We start from the raw sequence: 12,759 nt of genomic DNA, 5'->3' as shown, positions 1-12,759 counted from the left end.
TTAGCAAAATGGTAATTATTTAAAAAGCTATACAATCATATAAATATCAAATTTATTTTGTTTCTTATTTTGATGGCACAAAACTACACATTGTAAAGGTCTGGTTGCAGCACAGCGAGGGAAAATCCCTTGTACTGACCATTGTCACTGGCGAAAGTTTATATAATGGCACCAACGACACAGGAAGGTATTACTCGTCGAACGCGGTGTCCAAGCCTCCCATGAAGCCACCATGTAAAAGAACGATAGGCCACCAGCCGTTACCACCTGTGAAAGAGAAAGATAAAAACTGTTTTTAAATGACCAAGATAAGTGTATTAAACCTTAGTTGTCAATGACAATTCTTGTATCCAATGGCTTTTTTGCCAGAACAAATGCTAACTAGACACTGCACAATATTGAACGACTTTTATACGACTATTACTAGAGAATTGCAAGACTAAATTAATATGACAATGATATAAGTTACAAGAATATAGAAGACAACCATGAAAAAGTAATGGCCTAACTGACATCACAACCAGAGTATACTTACTCGTTACTTGGATTACGAGGACGAACTGTTGCGCGAAGTTTGTGCATAAGCACCATCAAAATCCTCAACACTGACCGTGTGAGGCAGGCTGCCCTGAAGTCTGGCAGCTCAGTAGAGCATTGCGGCCGTGTCCCGCCTTCCGATATGTAGGACAAGCATCCAGAGTTTTCTCGGCAGCAGCAGTTCTCCTCCTCAGTTGGCATTAGCGTGCACCGATTGCAGGTACACCAGGTGGAAACACCATCCATGCGACTGGGCCCAGGCTCTTTATCTGTTGAATCGTCCTCCCAACTGTCGTCCAAAGCCCCATCGTTTCCGCATCTTTCTCTTTCCAGTAATTCCTCCTCGAATACTCGGGCTCGTACTGGTAGGGCATTATTGTTGCCATTGTGTGGTAAACAAAAATAATTTATAGAGATGGTACTGGGATCTGTTCACATGGGCTACAAGCAACGAAGGTAGATGACCAGAGCACAGAAACGAGTCACAGAATACTCAAAGAAATACAGTGAGAGGAATGGAATAGAAAATCTGCTGTTGTGTGTTGTGAAACGTTCTATTTATACTTATTGAGGAAAGAGGCGTCCTGCCATTTCCATGGCGACACGTCATTAGCTGAAGCGCAGAGAATGTTGTCACGAGACGTGCTTTGGCGTTGTGAAATGGGCGGTACGCGTCTAGTGTTGTCAGGCTCAGGGGCGGGGATATGATTTAGTGCCGCAAAGGCAGGTCACCCAGGGCGATGCGGCAAGTCATAAGATTATCACAAGATGGCTGCGCCCTGCTGCTGATTTCGCTTGTGTTCAAGAGACGAAAACTCAGGTAAGGTGCATAGGAAATGTTTGTACGATAGATCGACTTATGGTTAAAAAGACATGGCCGAACCATCGGGACAATAATATTTCTGACCGCACCATTCCTTTAAGCAGTTCTTGAGAGTTTTTGTAACCAGTTTCCTTCCTGCTAGTTTGTGGTTCTGGCGTGGGATTTGCATTTAGTTTGAACATTTCATATAGGTGCTCCATTTGACCCCCTATTTTATTAGATTGCTCACCCTTAAGGCGATTTTCCTGGTTGCCATCACTTCCACAAGACGGGTGAGTGAGCTCCAGGCATTTTCTCTTTTACCTCCTTATTTGTTTTTTTCCAAAGAGAAGGTGACTTTGAGTGTGAGGCCCTCCTTTCTGCCAAAGATGGTCTCGGATTTCCATCTCTCTCAGAAGATCCATCCTTCTGTGTTCTTTCCTCCGCCTCACCCTTCTAAGGCAGAGGAACGATTTAATTGTCTGAACCTGGTACCGGCCCTTTGTTTCTACGTCTCCCGTACTAGAGAGGCTAGATAGGATGACCAGTTGTTTGTTGGTTACGCTGGTGCTCATGCTGGCAGGGCTGTGACTAAAGAGACTCTATCTAGGTAGAACATTCTCTGCATCTCAGAATACTACGATCTGGCTGGGAAGGATGAGGCTCTCGAGTTTTCTGGTTTAAGTGGTGTCCTTGATTTCCTCCCTCCTCCGAATTACATACTGCTTTGGGAGTCTATCATAGTTGAGAAATCCGTGGTATGAAAGAATCCATTAGCCGTGGTATGAAAAAATCCATTAGAACAACAAATGACTTACCTCTCGGTAATGTCCTTTCTGATGGATGCTCCTGCCACGGATTCTTCATCGCCCTCCCTACCTACACCTCTTGCCGGAAGCTAGTTGACCATCGGTTCTACTGTCCCTTAGAATCAGAGTACTTGGGAAATAGGGTGTAACTGAGGTCATGGGGCATGCCACCCCATGTCATTTCCGGCACAGGGCATGTAGAGCCGTCAGACAGACCCGATGCAGAGCCGCATGACCCCCCCTGGCGACGGAGAGGTTGCCAAGAACAGCTGCACCTCAGATAAAGATGATATAGATGAGAGATGAGGAATCTGTGGCAGGAACATCCATCCAAAAGAACATTACTGAGAGGTAAATAAATTGTTCATCATCAGGACTGCCTTTCAGAGGATATCCACTAAATCACCTCATCATAACCATCAAGAAGTGGTGCCTTGTGCTTAATTTTAGAAGTGAGGGGAACATAGCAGATAATGAACATTGGCATCACTCAATGTAAGCATACTGGATAATCATTCACTATTATGTAGCACGTGGGTTTAATTTGGTGTACCAATGTGCTCAAGTCTTTAAGGCCAATCCCGAAAGACACTGCAAATCCTCTAGCACAGACGCACGTCAAGCACAACAACGGCAAATTAATTTGTGAAGCTCAACTGCAGACATCTGAGACAAATCTTCCTGCAGGTCTGACAAGCTTTATTCGATCCCCTGGCAATAGGAAATGTTCGTTTTACAAAAACTCTGTAGATGCAGAAGCGAGCCTAAGCCTGATGTGAGGTGTTAATAACATGGCCTTATTTTGCAAGAGCTAAACACCAAAAATTTCAGAAAAATGTGTTTGTCATAAGAAGAAAGCGTGTGATCTTCGTGTGTTCTTTGGTAGTTACCTGCCACCTTTGTCGCTATGATTTTGATGTGGATGGAATACCTTTGTTCCAGCAAAAGTGCATTGGGCTGCTATGCTAGGTGGTGCGGCAGAAGATGTTCTGCACAGAACATTATGCTGTACACCATTCTTCAAAATACTTTCCTAAAAAAGTGAGTGTGGTCCTGGTTGTTTGGGTTACAACATGAGATCTCATGTCCCAGAGTGTGCAGCACAAAGAGGATTTCGTAGGTATCTGCAGGTGGGATTGATTCATTAGAACCCCACCACTCTATTGCAACCATGGACAAGTGAACTCATTGTCTTCTTCTCCTGGGGAATTGGATAGAAGGCAAGTCAAGCAATGAGGGAACACAGTGATGCCACATGGACTTGAACCACAATCCCCACACAGCAACCGCAATGCACAGATAAACCAATAGCACTATGCAAACTGAACAGGATCCATGTATTGTAACAAGGACAATTATTAACACCTTTTAGCTAGACAATTTGCTAGTACCTTTGTAAACCATATGTTTTTATTTATTTAATTTATTTATTCATTTTTCATTTCAAAAGCGCACTAGGCCCAGGGGCATCAAGGCACTGTTACAGAACCATTTACACATACAAAAGTGATCACAGGGATAAAAATTCAGGGCAACGTTTATACCATGTTCAGTTATGCAAATAGCCAGGTTTTTAGTGATCTCCTGAAGACCCTGTAAGATTTCTCTGTTCTCAAGGTTGGGGGGAGCAAGTTCCACTGTTTTGCTGCAAGGGTTGGAAAACTGGCACCAGCAGCTCTGGCTAGTTTGTATTTCGGTTGCAATAGTTTGTTGCTGTAGGCTGCTCTATGGGGTCTGTTGGAGTGATCTCTGATGATTTTCTGGGTCAAGTAAGGGGGAGCAGAGTTGGACAGACATGTGTGTGTGATGGATAGTCTCTTGAAGATAATACGCTCTCTAATCGGGAGTCAGTGAGCATTTTCTCTGCCGGCCGAGATGTTTTTGCGACTTTGGATATTGCGCTTAGCTCGATTGGCATTGATTTAGATCACCTGTAGCTTTCCAATGTTCCGACAGGAACAGCCAGCAAATAGGGCATTTCAGTAATCCAGCCTTGACCGTATGATTGCACGAGCAATTGTGAGACAGCTGTCCTGGGAGAGGAAGGACCTGGTGGCATTAATCAGTTTAGTTGTGTGTGCAGAAGAAGAGGCAATAGCATTAACTTGGCGTGAGAGTGTAGCCAGGTATTTGGATGCCATCAATGCAGAAGGAAGTGTATTGGACATTCAGATTTTTGATTACTGCCGGTGGCCCCACCAGGAGGAGCTCTGTCTTTTCGTCATTCAGACAGAGGCAGTGAATGGCAATCCAAGCTACTGTTGTAGCCCAGACATTGTTTACTGAGCGGGTGTCTTCTAAGTAGTTGCCAGCCAAGTGTAGGAGAATTTGTGTGTCATCAGCATAGTTTGTGTAGCATATGCCAATGGAGTCAAGTAGATTGAAGAGGGGTCTGGTGAATATGTTGTAGAGGGCCAGGGACACACAAGATCCTTGGGGGACTCTGCAGGGGATAGGGGCAGGTGGGGCACTGTGGTTCTCGGCAAACACTTTCATGGACCTGCCCTCGAAGGAAGGAGGCCACCCGTGTGGTGGCTTCTGTCGAGAAGCATGCTGCGGCAGTGAGGCATTGGCAGAGGATCTGGAGATATACAACTATGCCCCTGGGTCTGTAGGAGTAACCTCAGTGTTCAGTTTCTACAAGATATGTCCCATTCCCTATCACATGGTGTGTACACACTCAGCCAACTACACTGGCACCCTAATATGGTACCATGACAAAGGGTCTTCATGGTGAACAGTGGGTGTTGGATGTCCCCCTAGGGGAGTAATCGTGAAATCACTACTGAATAGCAAAGGTTCTGTTAAGTGAGGCATGGCAGGAACATCCTTCTGTGGATGACAGTGTTCTGCAGTGTGATACTGGGCTCCCTTAGCTCCCTTGCAGGGCATGATTCATGCCAATAGGTATTCTAAGCCCACCTGAATGGCCTTTCCTTCGGTCAGGGCCCGTCGCGCTTCCAGGCAGCTATTGGGTGTGAATCGCCCCCACGCTCCCCCCCATCCACAGGCACTATGGCTAAATTATTCATACATTCTGGGGATAATTAATATCACATTTGTATGAAAAATAGCCTGAGTCAGCGGTGACATTCTACTGTACCTCACATGGCTGTACTTTAACCGGAAGTAGTGCAGTCACTTGTGTGGTAATTTGTACGGACAAAGAGCAAAATAGTGTCAGGCCATCCAGTGTTTTTTTTTTGTGTTCATATTTTTCTTTTATTTCAGAGAAAAGCATAGGCATACAACTAGAAAACTAGCTTGCTTTGGTTTTTCACGTTTCTATGCTGGTATTCTATAAGGTGATTGGTCAGCCGATCACAGTGGACCTATGCCATGTGCTTCACCACAAAGACATAACATACAATAAGCATTTCTTGTTATATTTCTTGAGCTGCAATCAGCAGTGTTGTGGATGGTCATAATAAATAAACGCATCTGCCTAAAAATACTTCTAGATTCTTGAGTTGCTGACAGCTTTACAACGGGCGGTAAGAAAAAGTTGCATGGAATGGAAATAAATCCTCCTATTTAGGCAAAAGTGATTTTTTTTGTGTGTCTGTGAAAATGCTCCTTTCGCCATAGTAAATACGCCAACAGCATGATTAGCTTAACAAATTAATGTAGTGGCTTGTTATTATTGTAACTACATTTACACATAGTGAATTAAAGGGGACAGAGCCCCATGTATGTCATGTGTGTATGTTTCATGAACCCTAGCATGGATGTTTTGGGAACGATGGCAGCACATCAGCACTCCATGTCCAGTGTAGCTCTTTAATATATGCATGACTTCCATTTCCATAGCGGTCGAAGCCCCCCCGCCAATGCCACCGGCATGCAGGTGTATGCACGGAGGAACCTGCTCCATTGAAGGCGATCTACCCAAATGCAAGTAAGTCAGCATGCTGCAGTAACATTTTGGGGTGAAATGACACAGATGTTCCATATAAGACATCAATGAATGTGAAGAAATACATTACGATTTGATTTGATTTAATTATTTATAAAGCGCATATTTCTGCGAACCAGGCCGGGAACTTCCATCTGGGCACAGCTGTTATAAAAAAAGCACCAACAACTATCAACTTAGCTGAACAAGGCAATTTTTAAACTTTTTCTAAAAAACGACTGTAAGAGTCTATTTGACAGAGTTCCAAAGGAAGATCATTCAACAGCCGAGGTCCACAGGAAGAGAACCGTCTGTCACCCCAAGAAACTGATCTAGAATGAGGTATCACAGCAGATGTTGGTCAAGAGAACGTAAAGAACGCATTGGCTGGTAGATTACAATCTTTGATGAAAGATATACCAGTGCAGCCTCGTGTATGCACTTATAAATCAAATGCTACATTTTTAAAATAACTCTTTGCGACACTAGGAGCCAATGAAAAGCTCTGCGATAGCCCGAAATAGAAGAATGCTTGAGCAGTACAAAGACCAGCCTAACAGCTGAGTTCTGGGCAGTCTGGAGGCTCTGAATTTGATATTTAGGAAAACCGAAGAAAAGTAGGGCATTGCAATAGTCCAGCTTTGAGTTAGCAAAGTCTCCTACTACAGAGCCACGATATTTCTCAACAAGAAAAGGAAAGCTGGATTTCAACAATTTAAGTTGGAAATATATAGATTTGACAATGTGACCGATATGCATATTAAAAGACAAATCTGATTGCCAGATGCAACTCAGATTTTTTATATTAGATGAAAATTAGATGGGAACACCAAGAAAAGAGGGATGTGGGACAGAAGGTAGAGTAGCAGCTAACCTTTTTTTGAGCCCAGGCTAACAATTTCCATTTTAGCAGGATTTAATTGGAGTTTGTTATCCAACATCCAAAGGTTCATTTTCTCTGCACAGGCTAACAGGTAACTCTATTCAGGGCTTCCCTAGGTTGGGTAAGTCAGACATAGATCTGGATGTCGTCCGCATAGGAACGATATTGTAAATTAAACTGTGCAAAAATATCCAACAGAGGACGCATATAAATATTGAAGAGAATGGGAGACAATGACAAACCCTGGGGTACTCCACAGTGAACCAGAAGGAAATCAGAAACAAAAGAACCCAGTTTGACATTGAACACAGTGTGATAAAAAGGAAGCAAATCATCTGAGGGACTTGCTGGAGATCCGGGCCACTGAAGTCAGTCTCCCCAGCATGATATCAAGATCCAACGTATCAAAGGCTGCTGATAGGTGTAGCATAACCAGCACGAAGACATTGCACCCACCAGCAGCTCCCAAAATATCACCCTACACAGAGCAGTGCGGACTCAGTCCCATGCCTGGGTCTGAAACCTGATTGAAAAGTATCAAGAATATTGTGCTCGTCGAGAAAGTTCTGCAACTGTCAAGTAACACATTTTTCCAGAATCTCACCGGGCCACAAATGGCCTGCAATAGGCCGATAGTTGGGCAATATTTGGGGAGTTTAAATTTGGCCCGATTTGGCCGCAGCAAAATTGTCTTCATGGCCGAATTGACCACAGTCAATTCGGCTGCAAACAATTGTGCCATGGCCAAATCGTATACATCCTATTCAAATACTACTGGTGAAATTCAATGGAAATTTTTCTGGCGGAATTCCAGGCAGACTTTCAGCTGAAAGTCCACCTAATTCTACCTCTGCCTCAGAGGTAGAGATATGGAGTCTTGCATGGATTCACATGTCAATGAATATTCCCCGTCGTCAGGAAATCCTTGGTAAAAGAAAAAAACCGTTCACTTTCGTTTTAAAACTGTATTTCTCCACTGAACTAATCACTGTCATCTGGGTTTTACTGCCCCCATCCAATGCCAGTCCTCTACCTAAGCTCCACCCCTGGTGACCTTCTTCAGATTTGTACTGCACGCTTCAGTGTTGGGAGTCCTCTTAGTGCTCTCTGAGCTTTTTTCCTAATATTTTGAGTTTTTGGGTGAAATTTGAAATTTTTGACCGTTTTTGCAGTTATCGTTCGACCGGAGGTCGACTACCAGCAGCGGGGATTCGCTGTCAGTGAAGATCAAACTACATTAAGGCTCTTTCATCGGAAGGCCTGGGCCTACTTCGCTCCTTTTTCACCATGACCAAGGAGAAGGGATGCCTCTTCAAACTCTGCGCGAAATGTGGACTAATGAACATTTTCGTGGAGGATCAACACCACATTTATCTTTACTGCCTGCATCCGAACCATGATGAGGAGGGATGCGAGCTCTGCTGTGGATTTTCCAAAAAAACCAATAAGGACCGATAAAGAAGGCTGGCAGTGTGGTTAAAGTCGGGTAAGGCCTCTGACTCTGCCTCCGGGCATGGTCATGCTTCCCCCAGGACGTCCGTTTCCACGATCCAACTCCCTCAGATAAGAGATTGAGTTCCTTTGAGGACGGCCCGCGCGCGGTGGGGTCCAAAAGAAAGCAAGGCCACTTGCCACAGCTCCTATTCGGTTCTCCGCTGCTGTGTTTCCCAGCTCGGGAAGGTCAAGGTCTCCATCACCGACCACATCCATGGCAAGCCTGCCATGTAGGCTCGCGCACTCAAAGAGAAAGTCCTTGACCCCTTCGAAACTATGCTTGCCATCGGCGGACAAGGCGATGAAGGTGAAATCCAAGGCGGGCTCTTCTCTGCCTCAGCGTCTTAACCAGCCAAGACAACACCATCATCAGCTGCGTCATCAACGGCCACATCGACGATGGCTACTGTTGCCACCCCATCGACAGCCTCGTCGACCACCACTACTACTTGAAAAGGATGGCAGACCACAAAGGTAGTGCCCACAGTCACAGCACTGGCTACTCCGCAGGTGTCCTTACCGGCACAGCGTGAGGGTAATTGCCACGGCTTCAGCAAAGACCCCCGGGGAGGGGATATCAGCCTCATCTCCCAGAAGTCTCACTCAGGAGAGGGGATGGAGTAGGGCTCCAACGATCCCTAGGAAGGGTACTGAACAAGGAGCTGAACCGAGTGTGCCGGGGCATGTCTATACTAGCTCCGATTAGGGTGACGAAGTGCCCAGGGGCTACGATACGGACCACAAAGGGGTCCAGGGACCTTTGTTGGAAGTTGGATCATGGCAGCGTGAACCCTATCGTCTACCTCACCAGCAGGAGCCTACAAGCCCGGAGTCTCCCCCTCTCACTCCTTCTACACCTCAACCCAGGGACGTTTCTTAGGACATTCTGACCACGCTGCACAAGCTGAGATCAAAAATTCAGCAAAGAATGCCACCTACATTGGGCCCTGCTCCATCTGGAAGTCCTCCAAGGCCGCTTCCTGGAGGTCCTTCCAGGCGCAAACACGAGTCTCAGGGCTCTGCTGGTTTAAGGCACCAACTGACGCCACCACCTCCTCCACCTCAGGATTTGCCCCCAGCGGGGGTTCCTGCCACGCACACGGGCAAGGATACAGCTGCTATGGCAACAGACGGCGGCTATGGCGATGGACACCGTCATGTTCGATGACTTTATGCCAGCGGACGGAGAGACAGCGGGCACAGATGATCCGCACAGGGCCTCTCCACCTGATGAGGTCTGCTCCTTCCATTCTATGATGTGCAGGGCCTCCGACCTTTTACAACTGGTGCCTTAGTAGACGAAAAAGGAAGGTTTTTTTTATCAATGTCGAGAGTCCAGACGGAAAACCATCATGTCCGTTCCTTTTTTGGACAAAATCTGGTATGAAGGCCTAGCGCTGTTGAAGAATCCAAGCACTGCCCCACCCAAGCAGTACATGCTCAAGGCCCCAGCCTTCACCTGACTGTGTGGTCTCAGGGGAGCTCTGGTATAAGCTGGGCCCTATTCTTAACTTCCTACCTGACGTCAAGAAGTCAGAAGCTCTTGAGCTGTTCCAGGAGGTGGAGGTGGCCTTGGACCACGCCATCACAGTGGCGGTGGACATCGCGGACACTGGATTCTGTCAGATGGGAAACAGAGTGTCTCTTGGTCGGCAGGGATGGCTGAAAGCCTCCAACTTCAAGCCGGACGTTCAGTTTAAGGTGTTGGACATGCCATTCGCCACACAGAACCTGTTTGGCAAGACAATCGACAAGTCTCTTCAAATCATCAAGAATGACATGGAGACGGCACGTTCGCTCTGCACCCATTCATCAGAAACACTGCAAGATCCTGCGGTTTGTGGAACTGGGGCGACACTATCAGTTCAAGGCACTTCCCTTCGGCCTGATCGGCCCGAGGGTCTTCACAATGTGCTTGGCTCCGGCGGCGGCGCATCTTCGTCTCAAGGGCATCCATGTCTATCCTTACCTGGACGATTGGCTAGTTTGATCCCGCTCCCATGCTCTGGCAAGCCAACGCATAGCAAGGACTGTGCATTTGCTGACGGATCTGGGATTCTCCATAAATTATACAAAGTCCTGCTTGGAGTCATCGCAGAACACTCTGTTTCTGGGGGCCCCAATCAACACAGTGAATTGCCTGGCATCTCCATCGGAAGAGAAGGTGGTAGCCATCGTAGGGAAGCTGCCGCGCCTGTTGCCGGTGCAGTCAGCTACTGTGCGAGCTGTCAAGTCGCTGTTGGGCATGATGACCTCCTGCATAAACCTTGTCCAACTTTGCAGACTACAGATAAGGCCTCTCCAGGATTTTCTGGATGCGAGGTGGCTGCAAGTCTCTGGATCCTGGATGGACAAAATCGCCTTCAATGAGGATTTCCAGCAAGCAATACTGTGGTGGGTCATGCGCTCTCATCTCACATGAGGCTCTATTCCATGTTCCTCCTTACCAGGAGGCAGTCACCATGGACACGTCTCTGGAAGGTTGGGGAGCTCACACCGGACAGTTGCACGCCAGAGGCCTCTGGCTGCCGGAGGAAAAGACACTTCACATCAATGTACTGGAGCTCTGGGCCGTCTTCTGGGCCCTCAAGTGCTTCCTGCCATCGCTGAGGGACAAGGTGGTGAGGATCTTCATGAACAACACCACCACCATGTTCTACATCCAGTAGCAGGGTGAGACATGCTTTCCATAGAGACCCAGGAGTTGCAGCACTGGGCCATTTGTCAGGACATGTTTCTCGTCCCTTTTCACCTGGCGGGCACCAAGAAAACCATTGCAGACTCACTCAGCAGGGAGCTACCTCGCCACGAGTGGGTGCTTTGCCAGGACCAGGTGGATCTTCTATTCCACAAATGGAGTCAACCCCAGATCGACCTTTTTGAAACAGCGCAAATTCCAAGTGTCAGAAGTTCGCCAGCAGGTCCTGTAGCCGATGAGCATGGGGGATGCATTCTTTTTCCTATGGGAGGGACTTTTCCTATACGTGTTTCCCCTGCTCCCACTCCTGCTATGAGTGATCAGCCCACTCAGGCAGTAGCAGTGCAGGATGATACTCGTCCCTCCGGCATGGCGTGGTATCCAGACCTGCTATGTCTCTCAGCTGTTCCATCCATCAAACTGCCACTATTTCCGGACCTTCTCACCAGAGAAGGAGGAGCGATCCTGCACCACGACCGAGCATCACTGAACCTCAGGGCCTGGCTCCTGCAGCCAGCCATAGAGTTTGGACATTATTCTTTACCTGCAGAGTGTAAGGACATCCTGGCCAAGGCCAGGACCTCTTCAAAGTTGACGTGCTAAGATCATAAGTGGAAGCGTTTCTCTGTGTTTTCCTGGGTTCAGAAGATTACCCTTCTGCATGTCACAGCCCCCCGCAGCTCCTACCATACCTTCTTTCCTTGGCCAAGGCAGGACTGGCTCATGCCTCTATCAAGGTGCACGTAGTCGCCATATCCTGTTACACCAGGGCATCGGGTAGGCCTTCTCTGTGGTCACACAGACCCATCAAGGAGTTCCTCAAAGGACTGTTTGGGGCTTTTCCACCCATGAAGGCCCCCGCCCCAGCTTGGGAGCTCAATGTGGTTTTGTTCATGGGGGCGCCTTTGAGCTGTTGCATCAGGCCCCTCTCAAGTTTCTATTGTGATAGACAGCTTTCCTCGTGGTGCTCACCTCGGCCAGGTGTGACAGGGAGATCCAGGCCCTGTCGTGCAAACAGCCGTACTTGTTTTTCCACGCTTCAAAGGCAGTACTGCGTACACATCCCACCTTTTTGCCGAAGGTGCCGTCAGAGTTTGACCTCAACAAGGCTTTGGTGTTGCTTGTCTTCCGGAATCCAACGTCACCAGCGGAGAGAGCCTTGCATTCGCTGGACATTGCTCGTGCCTTGAAGTTTTACATGACACGCACAAAGAGCTTTTGGAAGACTTATCAGCTGTTTGTCAATTTTGGACTATGAATCACGGAAAGGCCTTGTTGAAGGCTTTCATCTTCAGGTGGCTCTCCGGCTGCATCATGCACTTTGATCGACTAGCCAGCAGGCCCCTGCCGGGCCGGCCGAGAGTCCACTACACCAGAGCCATCGCAGCAACAACAGCGTTTCGCCTGGTGTGCACCTGCTCGACATCTGCAGGGCTGCTACCTGGAGGTCCACGCACACCTTCATGAGGTTCTAATGCATAGACATGGATTCCAGGGAGGAGTCCCGAGTCGGCCAAGCCATGCTACAAAACCTGTTCATTTGAGGTGAGTCTGTTCCAGAGATGAGTGTTTATTGCTTCTGTTGAGCCTTGCTACCTCCTGAGATTGTATATATGTACTGCTCTGTAATCGTTATTCACG

The 12,759-nt window shown here is 47.4% G+C and overlaps 1 protein-coding gene across 2 annotated transcripts in view; it reads left to right on the top strand.

Moving 5' to 3' along the window:
- LRP2 (LDL receptor related protein 2) overlaps nucleotides 1-12,759 on the top strand; it is a 516,831-nt gene that overhangs the window by 469,463 nt on the left and 34,609 nt on the right. For both annotated transcript variants that reach the window (XM_069616158.1, XM_069616157.1), the window contains one exon: nucleotides 5,959-6,046. In XM_069616158.1, the coding sequence (XP_069472259.1) occupies nucleotides 5,959-6,046 (88 nt within the window). The remainder of the gene's footprint in view (nucleotides 1-5,958; nucleotides 6,047-12,759) is intronic.

Source organism: Ambystoma mexicanum, chromosome 9, assembly GCF_040938575.1.
Source record: "Ambystoma mexicanum isolate Mex_15411 chromosome 9, UKY_AmexF1_1, whole genome shotgun sequence".
NCBI lineage: Eukaryota > Metazoa > Chordata > Amphibia > Caudata > Ambystomatidae > Ambystoma > Ambystoma mexicanum.
Note: the sequence above shows the minus strand (reverse complement) of the source record. Positions and strands in the feature narration are given on the sequence as shown.